General features: G+C 38.6%; 1 protein-coding gene across 2 annotated transcripts; it reads left to right on the top strand.

Annotated features, from left to right (window-relative positions):
• The first annotated feature begins 1,700 nt into the window (after positions 1-1,700).
• Positions 1,701-18,579, top strand: LOC120315560 (formin-like protein 3). Of its 2 annotated transcripts, XM_039360106.1 has the most exons (17): positions 1,701-1,856; positions 2,848-2,910; positions 4,154-4,195; positions 4,881-4,949; positions 5,698-5,724; positions 7,942-7,965; positions 8,933-8,947; positions 9,719-9,736; positions 11,088-11,132; positions 12,090-12,149; positions 14,267-14,314; positions 16,098-16,160; positions 16,895-16,951; positions 17,172-17,222; positions 17,642-17,674; positions 18,098-18,138; positions 18,371-18,579. In XM_039360106.1, exons 1-16 carry the CDS (start codon positions 1,800-1,802, stop codon positions 18,104-18,106), a joined length of 681 nt encoding a protein of 226 aa, XP_039216040.1. In that variant the 5' UTR covers positions 1,701-1,799; the 3' UTR covers positions 18,107-18,138; positions 18,371-18,579. The 2 variants fall into 2 exon arrangements, with proteins under 2 accessions (XP_039216040.1, XP_039216047.1); XM_039360113.1 differs by lacking the exon at positions 2,848-2,910 and having other exon boundaries at positions 1,741-1,856.
• Positions 18,580-25,597: the final 7,018 nt, after the last annotated feature.

Below are 25,597 nucleotides of genomic sequence, written 5' to 3'. Positions count from 1 at the left end.
AATAACATTGCATAATAAATAATTTCATAGTGTCATAGTCAAAAACAAAACAAAAGGCAAAAGTGAGAAGTGGAAATATTACACAGCAGTTCAGTTAGTAACTCTGTAGAGTGACTTCGTTCTGGTATCAGAATGAGCCATAAAGCTATTTAATACATTATTTTTTTTAAAAAATAAATAAAATCATGTCAGTTAAACCATTTCACTTTTATTTCTTCACCAGTATTATTTTCCTTTTGAACTTTATTTGTTCAAAGTTTGATTCTGTGTATTTTATAACCCAGGAGCCATGTTTGCCTGCTGTCTCAAACAAAGTAAATAAGGAGCGAAAAAAAAACATTTAGCATTCAAGAAATATACCACAGCCTAGCACTTGGTATAGTAATAGTGGAAAAGATACTTCTGTTATCCATACCTGCAAAGGATCAGAACCATGCAGACAGTGTGATATTCTATGGAAGTAAAAACTGAATTTTGAAAAATCAGGATAGGAAGAGTCTTGACACTTTTGACGGTCGGCCTGGGAGAAAACCTGAGAATACCATAGACAGCCAAGAAAACAGACAAATGGATTATCCAAGAAATCAAACCATAATTCTCATTTGAGGCACAAATTATTTGTTGTTGTTGTTAGTTGCGAAGTTGTGTCCGACCCATCGCGACCCCATGGACAACGTTCCTCCAGGCCTTCCTGTCCTCTACCATCTGCTGGAGTCCATTTAAGTTCACGCCTCCTGCTTCAGTGACTCCATCCAGCCACCTCATTCTCTGTCGTCCCCTTCTTCTATTGCCCTCAATCTTTTCCAGCATTAGGCCCTTCTCCAGTGAGTCCTTCCTTCTCATTAGATGGCCAAAGTACTTGAGTTTCAACTTCAGGATCTGGTCTTCTAAAGAGCAGTCAGAGTTGATCTACTCTAGGACTGACCTGTTTGAACAAATTATTACATTCAAATTATTCTACTTCAGGCATATGCGAAGATTTACATATAATCCTGGGAATTGTGAAAAGAAAGAAAAATAGGAGACCAGCACCAAGGTGAATAGACTTGGTTTCAATGTTGATGAGTGCCACATTATAAGACTTGAAGAACCAGGTTAGGGAGAATTATCCTGGAGGAGTCTATAAATCTGACTATGTGGCTGAGATAAATCTACCTATGTGGCTTGCTTGATGGCACATAATCAATCAATCAATCAATCAATCAATCAATCAAAGCTCTGAATCTGGCTTTTCAAACAGCACAGTTAGTCTTTTCATATCCCTTTTAAATATTTTTAATTTTCTCAGAACAGTAATCCATACTGAAGCCCAGCTATTTAAAAGATGCTATCTCATTCCTTTCAAACCCTTCCACTCACAGAGAATAAAAAGAAATCAAAGGAACTAAGATGAGATCATCAAATTACATACGACTAAAGAAAGATAATTGAAAGATGTCAAAACAGGAAAAAAGGTTTGAAACCACAAATGACCTTTCAGAAACTTTCCACTTCACTTGCCATTAGATAAATTAGAGGGTGATATTTCATCATTATCTTCTTTGAAATCAAGTCATTCTCAGAAAAATGATAGAGAGGATAGAGGAATGTTTCAATTGGCACTAGAACCTTCCATGTAATGAACAAATCCTTCTAACCTTTCCTAGCTGATAAGGTAATTTGAAGGCATCATCAATTGCTGCTTTCAGTTTGGGCAGTCTGGCAGTCTGCTGATACATCAATAAAGACCCATCCTCAATCCACACATTTGTAGTTAGGGCACTTTCTCATCTCAGCAAAGAAACCTCAAGCTGAGAATAATGCTGTCCTTCGTGGGTGCTGCCTTGTTGATTTCTGTGCTCAAAACAGATGCCCAGGTGAGATGAAACCAGAATTTTAGGAAAACTAACTTGTGAGGAGGTAAACACACCTCTGTGGCTCAAATCCTGTGGGTTAATCCAAGACTAAACTGCTCACTCTTGGATCCTACCAAAATCTTAGACATAATAAATAGGGATTTGGTAAACTTTTACTGAGGAGATCTAGTTTTACCCTATGCAAATGCTTATCTAAATGGAATCAAATTGGACAGTCTACATGGATCACACAATTTTAAAGTGATTTCAAGTATTTAATTAGACTAATTATCTGAATTCAAAGCAATGATTCTATTCTGATGGGAAGCTTCTTTGCATAAGTTAACAAAGAGTTTTATAACTTCCAACAAAATAAATTAGTCACACATTGTGTAAAAATGTGTTTTGTCTGGTTTTAGCTTCCGAACAACTGGAAAGCCAAGCCATGATTCCCTCTAACAGTTTTCAAGCCCATCCATCCCTCGGTTTCCTTCCATCAATAGGTTTATTGCAGTGTGACTGTGTATGTGTCAGGCTAAAACAGAATTAAGTAATTGGTGATTATTATTTTTCCCTTACAGAATCATATTCTTAATCCTCCGATAAGTAAAAGAGTTTCTTGTTTTAATGCACTTTGAGATTTCTGATTACTGTCAGAAATCTGGGCAAGCTGGCAAAAGAGATTACACAGTGATAAAGAAGCAGCCAGTTGGTCAAATTTTATCCATCTTCCAATGTGACACAACTGAGCTTCACAGCTTGCTCACCCAAAGGCCCATCACTGTTGGAACTAATCCTGAAGGAAATCATTAGTTTTATTCACAGGAGATGTCTCACCCATGCCTTGACCATTTTAGGAGAAACACAGCTGCCCAGAGTTTCAGAACTTCACTCTCATACAAATGACATTGAGGTGAACCATAGGTGGGCTTCTCTGAATCCCCTCCCAGACACTCCCCTCTCTTTGTTGGAAAAAGAACAGGTGTGTCAATGTATTTTCGTATTTCTAAAGGGGTATCCTGGGTCCCATGACTACAATGTTCCCAAAAACTATAATCCACAGCTCCCCGAATCTGTAAGTACAATATGTTATTTTCCTCTTTTCCCTTCATTCCTTATTTACTACAACCCAGCCCACCCCCCCCTTTTTTTTTTTGAAGAATAGAAGGTTTTAAATATTTTTCACTTAGGAGGTCTCTTGGTTTAAGACAACAGCTAGAAAAACTGGTCAACATTCCTCCCCTTGTGTCTGAAAGAGCCAGTGATCAAGTGGGTGATTCAAAACAATTCTTTCATCCACTTTAAAGTTGCTGGTCTCTATTTTATTTACTGCGGAAGTGTATTTATTTAGGGCATTCTCTATATATACTTAGAAATTGTATCATATTCTAAAATCAAGCAACATCTTGTGAAATTACAAGAAAGGAATCGATTCCAGAGTTATTTGCTATTTCAGTCAGATACTTAAGAGAGCTTATAAAAGACCTTATAAAGCTTGAACATTAAGGCTTTGTTAAAAAATGCTCCTTGTCAGAAGATTTTATGGGAAGAAATATTATGCACATAGATACATTTGGGATTGTACAATGCAGGTTTTGTGTATCTTTTCATTATTTCAAACATATACATATTTATTTATCTGGGAGATTTATATGGCCGCCCACTCACAGTGACTCAGGCTGGCTCACAAAAATCAGTAAAAACCCAGTATAAAAAAATAAAAAACAACCCCCCACCCTTGTTGTGACAACACACAGTCAAATGAGTCACTTGATGGGCTCCATCCCACTCTGGGTTCTCCAAGCCTGTTGGCAAAACCAAATCTTCAGGGCCTTACAAAATAATGTCAAAGTGAGGGCAAGTCTAATTTCTGAAGGGATGATATTCCAAAGGGAGAGAGCCACCACAAAGAAGGCCCTTCTTCTGGGTCCCACCAGATATAGCTATATAGGGGACAGGACTCATAACATTCCTTGCTTCCCCACTCTAGTGTGTTAACGATGGATATGACCGGCAAGAGACAATCCCTCAAATAACCCAGTACCAAGCCATGATTTATTTATTAATTGATATATAAATTATTAAATAAACTTCTAAAAAGGTTAACAGGTATGGATAGATAGATAGATAGATAGATAGATAGATAGATAGATAGATAGATAGATAGATAATACATCATTTTCAAATATAGAAAAAAGTATTGTCTTTTACATTTAACTTTGCTTCCTGGTTTGATGGCCTTAATCCGAAATTGTAGCTTATACATGCCACAAAGAATTAAATCAAGTAAAAAGTTCATATTTTTCTTCTTTCTACAGGGGCCATATGTTGCTGCCCAAGTCAGCTATCCTCGCCCAGAAGTGAGTATAAAATTTGTCTGCTCATATGGTACCCATTTTGAGAGGAAACCCCTCTTCCTTCATAGGGGATTTCTCACCCATGCATTGCTCATTTTAGGAGAAACATGGGTGTCCAGATTTTCAGAACTTTAGACTCCGGCATTCAGGAGGTAGTGTTCCCAAATAGTGTTCCCAAATCTTTGATAGACATACTATGAAGAGCAGCGATCGAAGTGAAGCAGGGAGAGAGAAAGGGAAGGCAGAGCTATGTGATATCCTCACTACACTCCTTGCTGCTGCAGGATTTTATACCAAAAACCACTTTTAAAAAAACAAAATTTGAAAATTAGTACAGGTAGCCATCATTTTGTTTGAAGTTTTTAGATGCAGATGTTGGTCGCAAAGTTACTTTTTCGTAACTGCTGCAACTTGTTGTCTGAGGCAGTCCTTTAAAAAAGATTATCTATAGCAACTTTTCTCAGAGTTATTGTCAGGATAAAATTAGGCAAAACCCCAGCTTTCAGGGAAAATGCAGGATCTAAACATTATTTACTAGTATTATCTGGGATGTATGACAGCCTTGCATAGGAAGATCATCCATATGTGTGGATTTAATTGTGGGTCTGTTTAGAATTATCTACCAGACTCTTCCATTCTCTTTGTCGCAGAAAGTTCTGATTTGTAATATATCTTTGAATTTCTGTAGGGTTACAATAGTTACAGTGTGGGTACTTATTATGGGAAGCCTAATCCACAGAACCCTCCACGTCAATCTGTAAGTATAGTCTTTGTCTATACTTTGTCTGATATTCTTTGTATTTGTTGAGGAATAGGCATACTGCTTATAGTCTGAGATTTCCAAATTCTGTTTCCATTAAATCATGCCTCAGCATTCCACTGCTTCAAAACTCGTCGAATTCGCTATTCAATGTGTTTTGAAGCAGAAATCTTGTCCTGGCACTCATCTTTCTGCCAGTGATTGACACGCAAGGAAGAACTTGCTGGTGTCTGTTGCTTTGTGACTTACTATTTCTTCTGGCCAAAATAGGGGGTCAAGTGGTAGGTCATATTTTTTTTCCGGTACCCGTCAGTTTTAGTATTTGTCGCATCTTCTGGAATGAATTACCAATGAGTACTCAGGTACCATTGTACTTCTATCCTAAAGGATTGTGGGTTAAGATAATTGCTAGGAAAACTGAACAGTGATTGGTCAGTATTAATAATATCCACAGGGCATAGTCAAAGAAGATTGAGATGGACACCATGACGGTGTGATCAAAGTTTGCCTGCTTTTTAAGGTGCATTAGATTAAAATTCTTTGTCTCTTCACAGTTAGGTGTATATGTCTATGTGTATGTATGTCTGTATATGAATATAACTGAAATATAAGAAAGATTTGAGTGCACATAGACCCATGTATACGCTTATAAGAGAGAGAATGTAAGTGTGCATTTTATACCATTTAAATGTCTGTTAAAACTATTTCACCAAGAAAGAAATCCATGTTTTTCTTCTTTCTGCAGTCATTTTTCAGTGACATGATGTCAACAGTGAGTATAACTTTACCTGCTTATATTGTACCCATTTGAAAGATCCCCCCCCCAATTATCCGGCCCTGAAAATCATAGGGTCCCATTCAGTCCTGTTCCCAAATCTGGGGTAGGTGTTCTGTGAAGAGTAGTCCTTGAGGGTTGGGGAGATCAAGGTTTTGGGGAGACATAGGCAGCGATATGGGTTAACTGCATTACAAAAGATGGAATAATTCTTTCAAATTATAATGATAGCATTGGGTTTGTGTGTGGTTTTTCTTTCAGCATCATACTCTTCATGTGTACCTACTTCTGTGGTTGTGAAGTTGTGTAGGCTACTCATCCTTGCCCTTTCCCTAAATTAGGTGATTTTAAATTGCAGTTTCCAGGCTTTTTCAGGTTTAAGACTGACAGAAAAGTATTTTACATTTGAAGCAAAATAGCTTCCAAGCATAGCGTCTGGATGTTTATCATTTTTAATTTCTCATGCAGAAGCAGATTATAATATTTATAGACTTTTATCTATATATTTATCTTTATCTTTATTTCTTTTGCCTCATGGCTTTAAGGGTATGTGCTCATAATGAGTATAATCATATGCATGTCTTATTAGACTAAGTTCACACAACATGATTAACCAGGTCAGGTAAAAGCTGAGCTGTATGAGGTGAGGTTTTTTTTGGGTTAAATATTGACTAATTATCATTCTTCGTTATATAATGTAGTGCTTTGAGTGAACACAATCCAATTGCTTGCTTCATTGTTCAACATATTGCGCAAACCAGAAAATATGTTAAAGCAGTAACCAAATCAAAGATCTCAAAATCCAGCCAATGTAGGCACTGAATATAGAATTGTAGCATAAAAAATAAGCAAAGCATGAGAGGGAAACCATAAAAAGCAGGAGAAAGATTAGAACTAAAAAAAGTCAGGAGATGGCTGACATAATGGTAAAGCTTTGATAGCAGCTGACATCCTGACTCTTCCGAACCTCTCCCTGCAGATATCCATTCTTTTATCACCTGCTCAAAAGGTGAAATAATAAAGACAAAGTTCATTGCAATGTGAAGCCATGTTGTTGTTTTTTTCCTGCAAATTCCTAAAATCTGTCTGACTTCAGCAATACCTAGTTTTCTCTCAACTGCCTCCCTTGCTCAAGCTCTGGTGGACTCATTTTGCTTTCATTGGTCTAAGTCAGACATGTCAAACACAAGGCCTGGGGACCAGATGCGGCCTGCAAAGTGGTTTCATGTGGCCCGCGAAGCCATCCTGGAAACAGTGAGGGAACGGCCCCCACTGCCTTGGCCCTGGACCAAGCCAGCCGGGAGCCAATATACAATTTTGTGGTGGCCATCTATGCTGAAACCCATTCAGTCTTAGCTCCACAAGGCCATCTGGAAACAGCGAGGAACCAGCCCCTGCCACTTCAGTCTCACCCCTGGGTGCATGCTGGGGAGGTGTCACCCTTTGTGAGGAATCTGGCTTGATGGGCTCCAGCAGAAGGGTTTCAGCAGGAAGTGAGGCTCCTCTAGTGGACCATGCCTTGGCGCTTGCCCTGGTCCCATCCCCTTCTGCCAGAGACCCTCAGATCTGTCCCACTCCTGCCCAGGCCCCCACAGGCACCCTTGATGTGAATGATATAGAACTGGCCATGCCCACCCAGTAGGCCACACCCACTCCATCCACACCCACCCAGTCGGCCGCACCCATCCTGGCCACAGCCCCCCAGCCCCTCGAGGGCAACCACAATGCTGATGCGGCCCTGAATAAAATTGGTCTAAGTTTTTAATTATTCACATAACCTTCTGAACATCCTTCTGAGGGAAGTCTCAGGGAGAGAGGTGAACCCTCTTTCTAGCTGTCAGGTGAAGTTTCTCCCCAGATCTTGCAAAACCTGGATTTTGAGGCAAGACTGATAGGAGGAACAGGAAAAATTAGAGGGCTATGGAGAGGATAACAATTCCCTTTCTCAATAGACTGAATGGGAATGGTCTCTCTCTCTCTCTCTCTCTCTCTCTCTCTCTCTGTGTGTGTGTGTGTGTGTGTGTGTGTGTCTGTGTCTGTGTCTGTGTCAGACTCTTGCTGTCTTTAATTAGAAGAAGCAGGTTTGGTGATTCTAGCCACAGACTGGGAGGTATTATATAGTTGCTTAATCTGAACATAGCAAGGTAACCGGGACTGAGTAAAGTAAATTGGGTTAGATTTTCTTTTGATTAATTAATATCTTCTCTTTCATAGATGTCTTCAGTTCTAGGGGATTCAGTAAGTCCTTTCTTTTCCTGATTCAGTGTCCAGTAGTGAGACAAGAGGTTATAAGAAATGAATAATGGGCTACATGTTCTCCTCCATGGTACAAACTGATACAGTGAATTATATCAATGAATGAACTGGGAATAATAAACAAAAACTACTAGGGGTAAAATCACAAAAAAGTGCTTGGGAAGAGAGGACACTTTATCCTAAAGCTAAAAATTTTCAAATTTAAAAAATATCTGGTTTCTTCACATAAATCAGTTAATGCAAAGTCTTTAATTGTAAAAGGATTTGCCCATACTCTGCACTTGTAGAGCCCTTTTTTCAAAAATATTTGAAATATTTTGATGGATCCAATTATTTTCTTTCGTGGCAGGTAAAATAAAGGGATAAATAATATAATATAATAATATAATATAATAATAATATAATATAGCATAGCATAGCATAGCATAGCATAACATAACATAACATAACATAACTTAACATAACATAACATAATATAATATAGATGCCAAGAGGCATTGAGTCAGTACATCCAACTCAAGATTTCATTGAGCAATTGCTCTGCTTGATTTACAAACTTATATGGAGGTTCCATCAATAATACATCTCTGGTGCTTTCTCATAATTTCTTCCATCTTTTCTCATATATGTGTAAAATAATATTAAAAAGACTATGGCATCCTTTTTGTTTCACATCGTTAGGAGTTCTCTCTCTGGAAGCACCAGGACTTTTTCAGATCTCATTCCTGAAATTAGCTATTAAAGAAAAATTGCTTAAATATATTTAATGTTGCTAAATTTAGACAAGCCTATGCAAGTAAACATCATTTAGCAACTGTTTCAGGCGGAAATATGAAATGTGTTAAAAAGATTGGGAATCCTCCATCTTTAAAAAGTTGTTTTCAGCTTGTAGCACTTAAACAAGAGTGAAAAATCCTTTCTAAATATTTTGTTTGTTTGTTTTTTGTAGCTAAATATGATGGGTGTAAGTATATGGAAATATTTATTATCATTTACTGCTTTCTGGACCAGACAAAAAACTTGGCACAGAGAGATCCAGTTCAAATCTTATTGTATCATTTTTCTATTGATGCTGGGTGATGCTGTCTTTGTTTTAGTCTGGCTTAGTTTAACACTGCTGCATTTTATCTACAATAGTGTTCATTCATTAATTTTTGCATTCATTCATTCTGGCAGAGTGGATGTCAATAGAGCTACAGATAAAGTGGAACAGAGAGATTCATGTTGAAATCTGAATAATTCCTTCTCTCTTACCTTAGTTTACTAAATACAAATGCAAGCGGAACATTTGAAATAATGTATCTAAATAGAAGCATTAAGGTTAATTCCAAGCATTGCCCCATAGTGAAGAGATATTGGTCTGATTCACAGATAGCATTGAGCTATAATACACCTGGTGTAAATAGCTCTCTTAATTTTATATTACACAAATATAAAACCTACTAGGATTTAAAATAATAACCACAACATATTAAGCTAAGCAAGGTTAGCCTTGTTTAGAATTTGGATGAGTGAATATCAGGGATACATGCTTCAGTGGGAAATCTCTTCCATAATATTGCCAAGCAAACTCTGTAGTTCTTTTCCTGAAAAACAACTTTAATTTTTATTGGTTCCTAGAGAAATAAGGGAGTGTTAGGTAATAGAAACAATGGCTTCATTTCTCCTATTTGAAGGAGAAGTGGAGGAAAACACAGTTCTAAATAACTCTGGAAGTTTTTCTTTCTTACATTAGGATACGTTCAAGAAATGGGTAAGTCTCAGGGGAAATTTTGAACATATTGCAATGGTTTGTTTGTTCAGATGAATGCTGAAGGGCTTTTTAGGGAAGAAGAACTGTTGGAAACTAAATTAATGAACTCAGAAGCCATGTGGCAGTTTTTAATTTCAGGAATAAAAAGGTGTATAGTTCTGGGAATAGCCAACATGGTTTGGCTGCTAAGAGAAACTTCAGAGTACTTGTTAAGCAATATCCAGGAGCAAGAGGGTATACAGCAGGGGTCCTCAACCTTGGCAACTTTAAGATTTGTGGACTTTAACTCCCAGAATTCTGGGAGTTGAAGTCCACAAGTCTTAAAGTTGCCAACGTTGAGGACCCCTGGTATACAGGAATCACAATGTTCTTTTTCTCCTTGTGTCCCTCCTTCCCAAAACATTTATATCTGCTGCCGCTATCAGGAATGCTATTGTTAAGGTGAAGAAGACACCATAAGGGACTGGACCAGGAAAGGCAGAGAATGGCCTTCACTTCCTGCCTCCTGGAAGAGCTGCTTCACTTCATCAAAAGTGAGAAGCTCCCCAGGTCAAATAGAATAGCTAAAATGCAGTTTTTATTTCTCTAAAATCTTAGTTACGAAGGTTACAGTGATTTCAATTACCACTTCCCTCTTCTGTATTAATTTCAACCATTATGTATCACTTCATTAGACTACAATTTAGACTCTCCATAGAATCTAGAACCACAGTCATACTGGATCCTAATTTGTGTTTAGCCAAATGCAGCTAATCATTCATAAAAGCCTTTCTTGACAGTTCAGATTGCTGGAGGAATGATGGAAATGCAGATTTTTCTTTTGACAGGGCCCAAATCTGAAACTCTTGTAGAGGATAAAAATTCCCAATGCTTTCTATGCATTTAGCTCTGTGCAATGATTTCAAATCAAGTCAATCAGGGTTAGCTCTGTGATAGGCCTCTCATTTTTTATGGTTACACTAAAGAGTTTGTTGCTTAAAGTAATACAAATGGAATTATGTGGCAATACTTCCAATTACATTCATGGGCTTCAATATGGCTGCTGGGCTTCCTTTACTATGGATTTTGGGAAACAAATGAGATTAGTAACTCTAATATTGGAGATACTATGGAGAAGCTATACATTGCTAGTGAGAAAAGGATCTTTGTTATATGTATCTCTATCACATTATGGGCTGATTTTTTGCTCCCACGTAAAAGAAGCAGTTTAGCCATTTAGATAACATATTTACACTGTAATATGTCTTTATGCTTACTGCATTCACAGAGCCAAGAGCTTGGCTTCCGTGAGGTTTAAATTTTAAAATAGTCTGAAGGTGATATTCAAACAATCTATTTACTTTTTTATTAGTTTGGTGTTCAATCTGACCAACGTCCTTATCCTTACTACAGCCAGGTGAGTTGCATAAGACTGGATTTTCTGCTTCCCTATAATCTTCCTTTGGAGAGGAAGTCAAGACTAATTCCTGGTACTGGGGAAAATCTGTTGATTCAAAGATGCCAGTTGAGCTCCTGATGAATGCCTTGAAGATCAGTCTTTCAGAAGCAGGGCATACAAGAAATATCTCAAGAATTCAATATATACAGACATCTTGATTACTGCCATACTCTGGTATCTTGGTGTCATTTTTAAACTCTGGTGACTATTACATCTTCTAGAGCAGGGATTCTCAACCTTGGCAACTTTAAGAGTTGTGGACTTCAAGTCCCAGAATTCCTCAGCCAGCTTTGCTGGCTGAGGAATTCTGGGAGTTGAAGTCCACAACTCTTAAAATTGCCAAGGTTGAGGACCCCTGTTCTAGAGTCATCCAACCTCAGCTTTGCCAAAGGAAAGTTTGCATCACTTCAACAATGGCTTGATACTACTATGAAGATATTCTTGTGGGAAATGGCATTTCTTAAATGGCATTTAAGCTCCTGGCAAAATGTATGGATTCCAAGTTGTTAGTTGAGCTAATGATCACTGTCTTGAGAATCTGTCTCTCTTGAGAAGGGTATAAAAGAAAAGTTTCAATAGGTCAGTATATTCAGACACCTTGACTACAGCATCTTCCAAAGCCATCCCTTTGGGTCCTCAGCTTGGCCAAAGGAACATTAAGCTTGAGAGCTCTTACATAACTTTCACAATGGCTCGGAGAGGTTATACATCACTGGTGGGAAAATGTCTTTTCTTACATCTCTCTCCATCCCATAACTTCTTTCTTGCTCCTTCTTCTCAGAAATTTGTTTAGGGCAAAAATTAAGTTGCTCACTTTAAGATATGTCTCTCTGGAATATATCTGGGTGGTTAATGCATTTATGTTTTAAAACAATCTGAAAGGACATTTACATAATTGATTTACTTATTTATCAGGCTAATCATTACAGTGGGCCTCTTCCTCCACCACCTCCTCCTCCTCCCGCCAGCAGTCACGTGAGTTCCATTAGATTTGATATTCTTCCCAAGTATCTTCCTTTGCACTGCAAGTCCAGACTATTTATTGGTAATGGGAAAAATCTGTCGATTGCAAGATGGCAATTATGCTCCTGATGACTGCCTTGAGGATCAATCTCCCAGAAACAGTGCATAAAAAGAATATCTCAATAGGTCAATATATTCAGACCCCCTCATCTACTACTCTTGTATCTTGGCATCATTTTTAAACTCAGGTGACTTATAGCTTCTTCTAGACTAGGGGTCCTCAAACTTTTTAAACAGGGGGCCAGTTCATTGTCCCTCAGACTGTTGGGGGGCTGGACTATAGTTTGAAAAAAAATGATTACAGAACAATATAAAATCAAGTATAAAATGAAAAAAATGAAACAAGAAAAATGAATTGGTTGATTATTTGAATGAGTTTTTAAGCGAAGAAAATACACAACATTTCCAGTGAATCCACACATGTTTTGTTTGGGAATGCAACTGCTGGTTTTTCCGCAAAGAGTTTTTGAATTGTGGGAAGATGGCAGAAGTTTTCCTCCCTCACTTGTTTAATGAGTATATCCAATTTTACTTCAAATGTTTCACATGTGAATGCATATCACAGATGAGCTTCCCCTTTCCTTGAAGTTGCACATTGAAACTGTTGAGTAGACTGAAACTGTCAGAAAGGCAAGGTGCCATTTCCATTCAGCATTTATTGCAGATGTTTCATGACCCAAAGTAGGTAACATCAGCAATGCCAGAAGAGAGAGGGTTTGTGGAATGCAGGAGGAGAAGAAGAGAAGGAGGGTGGCTGTGGAGTCCTTGGTGCTCTCTGAGCTTGGTGGCTTTCTTGCAGACATCTCATGATCCAAACTAGGTAACATCAGTTCACTTATTATTCAACTTTGGGTCCTGAAACATCTGCAAGAAAACCACTATCCTCAGAGACCCTCCCCCCCCCCCAAGGATCCTTCATTTTAACCCTGAGCCAGAAATATTTTCCTTGATTGGCATTCTGGACCTTTCATTGCCTCAGCTCCACACAACCTCTTACAACACTGAAATAATCTTCCAGGAGCAAATTCTCCTACTAGATGACCTCCAAGGTCCCTTCCAACTTTACTATTATTATTATTATTACCCCGGACGCCAAATACCTTGCCCTTCGCCCACTCCCCTCAGACCCATAACTGGTGTCCCACTCCAGCAGCCCCACTCTGACCCTCATGGGGATCAAGCCCACACACTCGGAGCCGTTGCCCTTGCCGCTGCTAGTGGGGCTGGTCCCTCAGCAATGGTGGGGGTGATGTTGAGGGCCGGCAGCACCAGTTTTCTCTTGGCTGGTATGGTGGCAGTGGCAACAGTGGCAGAGGGTGGGGCTTGTATTACATAGCACCTAGCAAGGGACCCGCTTCAAAAGAAACAGCAGCAGTGGCATCATCATTGCCCGGCTTGGCTGTCCTAAGTGAGGTCAAGGCTACAAGCGAGGCCTAAATCTCTCAGCCCGGCCCTGAGGTAAAAACATGAAGACTCAAGGAGAAGAAAGGGGCATGGCCGAAGCACAAGTGCGCACTTGGGCATGCGAGGGAGAAACCGGGAAAAAAAAACATCTCCTCCCACCAACTTGCCATCCTGTCATTGGCTGGGGCTCTCGCCACCATCCACCCACCCTTTCCTTGCTATTGGATGGTTTGCCTGGGAGGTTGAGGAGGGCCAGATAAAAACACATTGTGGGCTGCATGCGACCCGAGGGCTGTAGTTTAAGGACTTCTGTTCTAGACTCATCCATCCCCAACACAATTGTGGACAGATTTTAAATCACTTCAACAACAGTTTGAATATACTATGGAGATATTATACATAATTGGTTGGGAGGTGGCCTTTCTTATATATCTCTCCATTGCATTACAGACGTCTTACTTGCTCCTTCTTTCCATAAATTTGTTTAGGGCAAAGATTAACTTGCTGTTTTTCACATATGTTACTCTGCAAAATATCATAATGATACATGTATGTACTGACACAAGAGCTTAGCTTCTGCAAAGTTCATCTTTTAAAATAATATGAAGGCACATTCATAGGTCTATTTATTTATTTATTTATTTATTTATTTATTTATTTATTAGGTTGTCTCCGCTTATCCTTACAATCAATTTCAACCTGGCAATAACCAGGTGAGTTCTATAAGACTGGATTTTCTTCTTCCGTATAATCTTTCTTTGGAAAGGAAGTCAAGATTAATTCCTAGTACTGGGGAAAAAAAATCTGTTGATTCCAAGATGTCAATTATGCTCATGCTGACTGCCTTGAGAATCAATCTGCCAGAAGAAGGGCATAAAATAAATAATTCAGTAGGTCAATATACACAGATACCTTGACTACTGTCTTACTGTGGTAACTTGGTATCTTTTTCAAACTGTGGTGACTTGCAGCACCTCCCAGAGTCATCCAACCCCAGCAGGAACTCAGATGTGGACAGATTTTACATCACTTTAAGAATGGTTTAATGCTGCTATGGAGAGGTTCTATGTCACTGGTGGGCAAATGGCATTTCTTACATGTCTCTCCATTATATAATATACTTCTTTCTTGCTCCTTCTTCCCATAAATTTATTCAGCAATATCAATATCAATAGCACTTAGACGTATATATCACTTCATAGTGTTTTACAGCCCTCTCTAAGCAGTTTACAGAGTCAGGATAGGGCATTAAGTTGCTCTTATTCACATATGTTACTTCGTAATATATCTTGATACTTAATGCATGAAAAGATCCAAGAGTCTGGCTCCCATAATATTTAAATTTCGAAATAATCTGATGGGACATGTTAGGATTTATTTACTTTATTATTTATTTATTTATTTACTTCTGTAGTATCTTATTTTGGACAGAATCTCATGATGAATTCCTGGTCCTGGGGAAAACCTGTTGATTCCCAAGATGTCAGATGAGCTCTCGATGACTGCCTTGATGATCAGTCTTTTCAAAGCAGGACCTAAAAGAAATACTTCAATAAGGCAATACATTGCAATCATTCCTAAAGAGAGCTGTTTGCACCCATATTTTAAAACTGTAGATGAGCGGGAGGAAATAATGAAGACCTTCCAGAACTTTCACCTTTTTTTCCAAACATAGAGATACTTCTTTCTTTGTACGATGTGTTCCCATCTCACCAATCTAGGCACCTTCCACAAATCCAGACTTTAATTCTCATACTTTCAGCAATGGCCATGCTGGCTGGCAATGGCTGTATTTGAAATGGACCAATATTGTTCACAAAGTGGACCATTTTTGGATATGATATTTCTCTACTTTATTTCCCTTCCCTTTCACAAAATATGGGAACATGCCATTTTTAATAAGAACATCCATTATCTAATGTTCATATATAATGATTTTTGTGTTGCTTCCTCTTCCTCGGTATCTTCATTTGGACTGCAAATCAATCCTTAATTCCAGATGCTGGCAAAATGTATGGACTCTAAGTTGTCAGTTGAGCAGATAATGACTGCCTTGAGAATCTGTCTCTCTTAAGAAGGGCATAAAAATAAAGTTCAATTGGTCAATATATACAGATACCTTAACTACTCTGGTATCTTGGTACCATATTTAAAATCCAGTGACTTACAGCATCTTCCAAAGTAATTCCATCTCAGCTTTGGCAAAGGAACATTAATGTTGAGAGCTGTTACATAACTTCAACGTTGCCTTGGAGAGGTCATACATCACTAGTGGGAAAATGGCCTTTCTTGTATATTTCTCCATCACCTAAGAGATTTCTTTCTTGCTCCTTCTTTGTTTAGGATAAAATTAAGTTGCTCATTTTAATGTATGTTACTCTGTGATATGTCTGGATGGTTAATGCATTTGCAGATCCAAAGGCTTGGCGTCTATGGGGTTTACTTTTTAAAATAATCTGAAAGGACATTCACAGAATTGATTTACTTATTTATCAGGCTGGTGCTCCCTCCAGTCATTACAATGGGCCTCCTCCTCCTCCTCGTTTTGTCAACAGCCACGTGAGTTCCATTAGATTTGATATTTTTCTTCTATAGTATCTTCCTTTGCACTGGAAGTTCCACTCTATTTACTGGTAATGGGAAAAATCTGTGGATTCCAAGATGACGACTGAGAATATGTCAATAGGTCAATATATACCGACCCCCCTCATCTACTATCCTACAGACCCCCTCAACTACTGTCCTACCCTGGTATCTTAGTATCATTTTTAAAATTACTGCATCTTTTAGACTCATCCAACACCAGCTTTACCAAAGGTGCTTAGGAAAATTTGTTAATTCCAAGATGTCAGTTGCACTCCTCATGATTGACTTGAGGATCAGTCTCTTAGAAGCACAGCATAATAGAAAAATCTCCATAGGTCAATATACACAGATACCTCAATTTTTGCCCTACTCTGGTGTCTTGGTGTCATTTTTTTAACTTCTGGAGATTTACAACATCTTCCAGAGTCATCTGACCCCAACTTTGCCAAAGGAACACAAATGTGGACACTTTTGGGAAAATGGATTTGCCTATATATCTGCCCAGCAGGTAATCTACTTATTTCTTCTTCCTACTTTCCATTAATTTGTTAGGGTAACTGTTACGTTGCTCTGGTTGATGTATATTAAACTGTAATATGTCTTGAATGATTAATGCATTTGCAGATCCAAGTACTTGGTTTCCATGAAGTTTGGTTTTTAAAATAATTTGAAGGAACATTCATAGGATTGATTTACTTCCTCATTAGGTTGGTGCTTCCTCCAATCAGTACAATGATCCCTCTCCTCCCGTTGCCAGCATCCAGGTGAGTTCTATCATATATATTATTCTTCTCTAATATCTTGCTTTGGACTGCAAGTCTAAACTAATTACTGATAGTAATTGTGGATGTTCCTGCATTTTACTCTGCAAAATATCTTAATGCTTAATATATTCACAGATTCAAATAGTTGTCTTCGATGAGGTTTATTTTATTTTAAATAATCAGTAAGAACGTTCACAGAATTTATTTACTTCTTTATTAGGTTACTGGTGCCTCTGATAGTAAAAATGGTCCTCCTCCTGCAAGTAGCCAGGTGAGTTGTATAAGACTGGACTTACTTCTTCTGTAGTATCCTCCTTTGGACAGTGTTTCAAGAAGAATTCATCCTGCTGGGAAAAATATGTTGATTCCAACATGTCAGTTGAGTTCCTGATAACTGTCTTGGAGATCAGTCTCTCAAAATATCTCAATAAGTCAATAATAGCAATCATTCCTAAAGAGAGTTGTTTGTGTCCATATTTCAAAAGTATAAACATGCTGGAAAAATAATGAAAATCTTCCACAAATTTCATCTTTTTTCTGTTTATTTTATTCTATCCTCCCCCCCCCCTTGCTGTCTCTTTAAGGATTTCCAATTTATGACTCCTATCTATACCAGCAAATCTGCAGGTTTTTGCATTAACTCGAAAACTGAGCAATATTTTCTCTTTTCCTTTCTTTTTTCCCCTGTAGCTTAATGTTAGGATGCCACTTCCACATCAAAATGTGAGTATGCCTTCTAAGAACATTCTTTAATTTACTATTCCTTGCCCTCTTTCTTCATTTTTAATATTTGATTGCCTTGAAATTATGATTGTTATACATCTGAGTATGCATTAGGTAATATTGGGTATATTGATATGTTGATACTACTTATATGTTGATCATAGTAGTATGTTGATACTACTTATCTTTTAAAAAAGAATGCAAAGACAAATTATCTAACAGGCGCACATTGGGAACAAATGTTCCACCTGTATTTTAGAATCTTAATTTGTAAGTAGGTGCCATATAGGGACACCTTTGTCATTTCAGGTTTATTGTTTCATTTTCTAACTATTTCCCCCCCAAAGAAATGGATTAATTACCCATCACCACCTCTTGTTGTTAACTTTCCAGTTAAATGCTTATCTACTTTTATTTTTCCAGGCAATGTAAATCAAAGCATGTCACGGGGAAAATGGACTCTGGTGGGTATGGAAGATATTTTTGGTTTAATAGAGATTTACATTGTGCATATTTCTCTCAGGATTTTACAATAACTTGTTTGTTGGATATGTGGATTATTTGGGGTCATTGTCATTGAGGGTAAGGGGAGATTGAAGGCAAAATTCTGAAATATTTGCTACTTTAAGGCATACTTTTTATGCCAAATATTGCACATTGCACATTCACTCATCTTGGATTTTTTTTTTCTCCTAGATTCACCAACTGCAAGAATAAAATGAAGAGCCACATTTTCTCTTTCCGTAATTTTTCCCTAATCAAAGATCAACAGGGAATTGAACTTTCTTTTGAGAAAGCTCCAGCAATTATATTTCTTTCTGTTGATTAATATAGTTTCTCTTAATTGTGAATGCAGATTAGTCTACAAAAATAAACATTTAAAAATATATACATATGGAGCATTATCATGGAGTGTTGTCGTTATTACTGTGCTTGAAAATTTCCTAGCATGAGTGGATTCAGGTCATTTTAATACTATTTTGATTCTGATAAAAGAAAACTGGATTACAAGTCCATCAGAGAGTGTCTCTTCCATTTATTTTGTTTGCAAATGCTCGCTCCTTAGAACCAAAAATGGATTACTTGAGGCTGATTTAACAACAAATCGGAAGGTGAGAAATTGCTGTGTCATTATTGCAATAGAGACTTGGTTAAAGCCCTCTGTCCCAGATAGTGCTGTTAGCTTGATGGGATTTTCAACATTTCGTCTGGACAGGAGCTTTACTCTTAGTGGCAAATCCCGGGGAGGGGGTGTCTGTTTTTATATAAATGACAGATGGTGTAATAATGCCAGGGTGGTTTCAAGTCTGTGCTCCCCAGATGTGCAGCTTCTGACTATCAAATGCAGACCCTTCTATCTGCCTAGAGAATTCTCTGTTACCATTATCACCGTTGTGTATATCCCCCCTGATGCAAACAGAGAAGAGGCCCTGAAGCTTCTCTGTCATACCATCAGTGGCTTACAAACTACTCACCCAGAGGGTGCATTTATTGCAGTGGGTGAGTTTAACCAAGTGGATTTGAAAGCTACCCTGCCACATTCCATCTATATGCAACCAGAGGGGACAATACACTGGATCTTGCTTATTCCAATATCAAGAAGGCTTTCAAAGCTATCCCCCGCCCTCACCTGGGCTCCTCTGACCATCTCTCAGTGCTGTTTATTCCAGCATATAAATCTTTATTAGTCAGAGTGAGACCTACAGTAAAGCAGGTGAGGGTTTGGACAGAGGGAGCTACAGAAGCATTACAAGATTGCTTTGAGTGCACAGATTGGGGCATGTTTAAGGAAGCAGCTACTGATAACCAACATACAAATGTTGAGGAGTATGCCACCACGGTGTCTGCATATATCCAAAAGTGCATAGAAGATATCTGTGTCCTGAAAAGCATTGTTGTGTGGGCAAATGAAAAACCATGGCTGACTTAATGAGGTCTGCAAGATGCTGAAAGCACGGAATGTGGCTTTTAAATCTGGTGACATGCTGGCACTTAGAACAGCCAGAGCAAATCTGAAAAGTGCCATAAAAGGTGCAAAGCAAGCCCATTGCCAGAAAATTCAGAACTTCTTTCAGGACTCAACAAACACCAGGTGAATGTGGCAAGGGATCCAGGCTATTACAGATTACAAGGTTGCTCCATCGAAATGCAAAGATGACACAGACTTCCTAAACAAACTGAATGCATTTTTTGGTAGATTTGAGGCATCAAACAGCACTCATGCTAGGAAAGCAGTGCCCCATCCTGATGAGCAAGTGCCAAGCTTTGATGTCACCTCTGTCCAGAAAACACTGCAGACAGTTAACATTCGGAAAGCAGCAGGCCCAGATAACATCCCTGGACGTGTCCTCAGGGAATGCGCAGGGGAGCTGGCTTGTGTTCTCACAGATATTTTCAACCTCTCATTGCAGCAGGTAGTGGTCCCATCGTGTTTTAAGACAGCCATCATCTTGCCAGTGCCAAAAAAAGTCCACAATTACAAGCCTCAATGATTATCGTCCGGTTGCACTGACATCCATCATCATGAAATGCTTTGAGAAGCTGATAAAGGACACTATTGTATCTAGCCTCCTGCCAGCATTTGACCTGCTTCAGTTTGCCTACTGACCAAATCGCTCTATGGAGGATGCTATTTCTTCCGTTCTCCATCTGAGCCTGAAGCACTTAGAGGAAAGAAATACTCATGTGCATTTGCTTTTTGTCGACTTCAGTTCGGCGTTTAACACAATCATTCCCCAGCATCTAGTAGACAAACTGGGCCTTTTAGGCTTAAACAGTCCTCTGTGCAACTGGATTCTTGATTTTCTTACCCACAGGTCCCAATATGTGCGAGTTGGAACAAATACCTCTAATACCATTTTCTTGAGCACAGGTTCTCCTTAGGGCTGTGTCTTAAGTCCGCTGCTGTTGACCCTGTTGACCCATGACTATTGTGCTAGGTTTGCCACCAACCATATTGTGACGTTTGCAGATGATACAACAGTAGTGGGCCTTATTCAGGATGACAAGGTGGAAGCTTCCTGCAAGGAGGTTGAAAGGTTGGTGAACTGGTGTAAGGAAAACAGCCTAGTTTTAAATACTGGAAAAAACAAAGAGATCATTGTTGATTTCAGAAAAGGAAGGCACAGCCACACTTCTCTGTGCATAAATGATTCACCTGTGGAGATGGTTACCAGCATCAAATTCTTGGGTATGCAGCTAATGAGTAGGCTGACTTGGTCACTCAACAGTGAGAAACTGGTGAAGCGGGCACAGCAGTGCCTGCATTTTCTGCACCGCATGAGAAAAGCACACCTTCCTTCCCCTGTCCTGACCACTTTCTACAGGGGGATAATTGAGAGCTTCCTGTCATACAGCATCACAGTCTGGTTTGGAGGCATCACTGCTTCGGACAGGAAGGCAGTGCAGAGTGGTGAGAATGGTCAAAAAAATCATTGGCAGTTTCCTCCCTCCCATCCAGGACATAGCACAGAAGCACTGCTTGAGCAGGGTCCGTAAGATTATCTGGGACACTACACATCCTCTTCACAACCTGTTTTCCTTGTTACCTTCTCTGAGGAGACTTTGTGGTATCCGAAGCAGAACATTCAGATTCAGCCAGAGTTTCATTCCATACAGCATTAACCTTGCGAACTCTCAAGCGTCCTCCTTCCATTATATATTCAAGATGGACAATATTTAATATTTATTTGCTACGTATATGTAGGGATGTGGGTCTATACATATGTTGTTCATAGTATGCTTAGGTGTGTGTCATGTATGGTTTCACTTTGAGAGCGGGCAACTAAATCTCATTTTTGATGTGTGCCATTGTGCCCACATAAAAATGACAATAGAGGTTATCTTATCTTATCATCTAAGCATACTTTGAGTTTAATGCCTCAAATATAGTTATCCCCATGATTCTTTTTTAGGCCACTGTATCTTATAGGCCTAATAAATAAGTTAAATTACTTTCCTAATGTAATCTTAAAGAACATATAAAGAAAAATAAAGAATGGTTCCTGGAATTGTCTAATTTAATGAAAAGATAGGGATGTCTTGTCTAATGAAGAGAAGGACGAGGGGTGACATGATAGCAGTGTACCAATATCTCAGGGGCTGCCACAAAGAAGAGGGAGTCAAGCTATTCTTCAAAGTGTCTGGAGGCAGGACAAGAAGCAATGGATGGAAACTAATCAAGGAGAGAAGCAACCTGGAACTAAGAAGAAATTTCCTGACAGAACAATTAATTAACAATTAATCAGTGGAACAACCTGCCTCCAGAAGCTGTGAATGCTCCAACACTGGACGTTTTTAAGAAGAGATTGGACAACCATTTGTCTGAAATGGTATGGGGTTTCCTGCTTCAGCAGAGGGTTGGACTAGATCAGGGGTGTCAAATTGCTGGCCTGTGTGCCAGACGTGTTACGCAGAAATTGCATCCACCCTGTTACTGGCAATGGCAAAACAGTCCTGATATGTTTCACGACATCACATGACATTGCAAGTTTGACATGTCTGGACTAGATAGAAAACCTCCAAAGTCAATTCCAACTCTGTTATTCTATTCTATTCTCCTTAAGAAATGTTAAAACGGCTTTTTTTGGTCCTGGTACATTGCTCCTACCACTCCCTTAGAAATGAATAATTACATTCTTATACTATGTCCAAAAGACAATTGCTCATCCCAGATTTGTACGTAAAGAAAAGTCTATATACATTAGCATAACAGAAAATGAGATGGAGATTTGAGATTAATATTCTTTCTTTTCCTTGAATAACTGGATAATTTAGTGATTAACAATCTGACTCTCAATTTCATGAAAATGTAGCCTCATATTTGCACAGTCATTTATGACAGGCATTTATACTACATTTCTCATAACTGAAATAATTCAATTGCTATGTGAGTACAGCTCTGGCTGCAGTCATTCAACATGGCCAGGAGATGGCTACATGGATTTGCTTTTATTTCTTTGCCTCCCTTTCATGGTCAAGAAGAATTCCGGCTGAGATCCATCTTAAAGATCCACACTGGCTGAAAATGTGCTTTTCACTTTTGCTAAAGGTGAGCACTGCCTTGCCTAGATTCATTTTTGAGTCTGGAAATGCTTTGGATAGAATCCAACATATCCCCCCTGGTTCCAGGATTTGGGAATGTCTAATTTAATGAAAAGAAGGTGACATGAGAGCAATATCTAAGGGGCTGTCACAGAGAAGAGGGGGGTCAACCTATTCTCCAAAGCACCTGAAAGTAGGACAAGAAACAATGGATGGAAAGTAATCAAGAAGAGAAACAACATAGAACTAAGGAGAAATTGCCTGACAGTTAAGAACAATTAATCAGTGAAATGACTTGCCTTCAGAAATTGGGAGTCTCCAACACTAAAGGTTTTTAAGAAGAGATTAGACAACCATTTGACTAAATTGGTATAGAGTCTCCTGCTTGAGTGGGGGGGGGGTTGGACTAGAAGACCTCCAAGGTCCCTTCAAGTCTTGTTATTCTGCTATTCTGTTATATCTGCTAAGTTTGGATTCTCATAACCATCCCATAAAGAAGTTATATGCCAAGTAAATGGAAGTACATTTTTTTTTAAAAAAATGTAATGCTAAATCATTAGTTACTCCAAATCAAAGGCAACATATGTGGCTAGTCTGTTTTCATCCCCCCCCTTTTAAAAATAAAATCCTGCTTTTTTATCCCTTTTAATGGCTGAAATAGTTTAGTCTTTGTAGTTCAGGGAACAGCTCCACAATTATTAAAATTAGGAATGTAATAATAAAGGAGATGAGTTTGGCAAACAGCTATGTGCTGAATCTCTACTAGTATACTAGTTGGTCACTAATCAATTCAGAGTTTATTCACATTCTAAAGGGAAGTAAACATGGAAGGTGATTTTTTTAATCTTTCTCTTTTTCTTTTTAACACTCATAAACAATAAATAATACAGCACAGATCAATTTTGAAGATCCAGCTCAAGACAGAATCCTTATATTCCAAAACACTTCAATACATTTCTCAATATTGTATCAATTCTGTGTTTATCTTTTATTGTACAATTCAATCCTTAACATTTTAGGATTATAATTAAAATTGATATAATTTTCCCTTATTATTAAAGATTTATATAGATAGATAGCTGTGCCCTGCTAATATGTTTTCTATAATGCATTATTTGCATCCTATAATACAATAAAACAACTGACTGGAAAAAATTACAATAAACCAGTTGATACACAGAAACACATTATTTTTATATCCCACCATGTATATAAAATACAGAGAGGATGTCTAGTTTCACCCTTGGAATTGTAATAGAAGCATTTGAATATTATCTCACATTGTTTGGGATTGTCTTATTGCCACATCAGACAATTTCCATTATAAAATGCTAGCACAACCTGTAGCACAATCCTCTGAGGGAATCACTTCAGACTTTGGGATGCTAAAATTTGAGCAAGGGGTTTGTGGAGATGAGGCAAAATCTAAATGGGTTTTAGGAATGATGTTGGTCATCATGATGTAAAAAAGATGTTGAGACTCTAGAAAGAGTACAGAGAAAATCAACAAGGATGATTAGGGGACTGGAGGCTAAAACACACAAGGAATGGTTGCTGGAATTGGGTATGTCTAGTTTAATGAAGAGAAGGATGAGGGGGGACATGATAGCAGTGTTCCAGTATCTCAGAGGCTGCCCCAAAGAAGAGGGAGTGAAGGTATTTTCCAAAGCACCTGAAGGCAGGACAAGAAGCAACGGATGGAAACTAATCAAGGAGAGAAGCAACCTAGAACTAAGGAGAAACTTCCTGACAGTTAGAACAATTAACCAGTGGAACAACCTGCCTCCAGAAGCTGTGAATGCTCCAACACTGGAAGTTTTTAAGAAGAGATCGGACAGCCATTTGTCTGAAATGATATAGAGTTTCCTGCCTAAGCAGGGGGTTGGACTGGATGACCTCCAAGGTCCTTTCCAACTTTCTTCTTCTTCTTCTTCTTCTTCTTCTTCTTCTTCTTCTTCTTCTTCTTCTTCTTCTTCTTCTTCTTCTTCTTCTTCTTCTTCTTCTTCTTCTTCTTCTTCTTCTTCTTCTTCTTCTTCTTCTTCTTCTTCTTCTTCTTCTTCTTCTTCTTCTTCTTCTTCTTCTTCTTCTTCTTCTTCTTATTATTATTATTATTATTATTATTATGGATCATTGCATAGTCAGCCAGATGTTCAGACTGGATTTGGCATTTTGTCTACCTATCGAGTCCTTACCCAGGACATGGGATAGGCAGATGTGGATGTTTGATGGTATTACAGATATCGTCGCAGGATGGAAGCAGTTCCTAGTAAGGCCGCCTTTTGCAATTGACTAATAGCGAATTTGTCAATGCCAAGTGTGTTCAAGTGGTGCTCCAGTTGTTTTGGGATTGCACCCAAAGAGCCTATGACTATTGGTACTACCCTTGCTTGCTTTTGCCACAGTCTTTCTATTTCTATTTGTAGGTCTTTGTATTTTATCTTCTCCAGTTCTTTCTCATCTGTTCTGCTGTCTCCAGGCACTGCCACATCCACTATCCAGACTTTTTTTGTCTTTCTTATCGACAATTGCTAAGTCTGGGGTGTTATGTTGCAGGTGCTTGTCTGTTTGAATTCTGAAGTCCCAGAGCAGTTTAATTTTATCATTTTCTATGACTTTCTCTATTTTATGATCCCACCAGTTTTTGCTTACAGGCAAATGATATTTTTTGCAGATCTTCCAATGCACCATTGTTGCTACTTTGTCATGCCGCTGCTTGTATCAGTCTGTGCAATCTTCTTGCAACAGCTTACCAAGTGGTCCACTGTTTCTTCAGCTTCTTTGCATAGGCGGCACTTACTGTCTGTTGCTGTCTTCTCAATTTTGACTTTATATGCATTTGTCCTTAAGGCTTGGTCTTGTGCAGCCAGAATTAGTCCCTCG

Source organism: Crotalus tigris, unplaced genomic scaffold (genome assembly GCF_016545835.1).
Source record: "Crotalus tigris isolate CLP2741 ecotype Arizona unplaced genomic scaffold, ASM1654583v1 scf7180000017576.4783729, whole genome shotgun sequence".
Taxonomy (NCBI): Eukaryota; Metazoa; Chordata; class Lepidosauria; order Squamata; family Viperidae; genus Crotalus; species Crotalus tigris.
The sequence above is the reverse complement of the archived record's forward strand: the minus strand, read 5'-3'. Positions and strand labels throughout refer to the sequence as shown.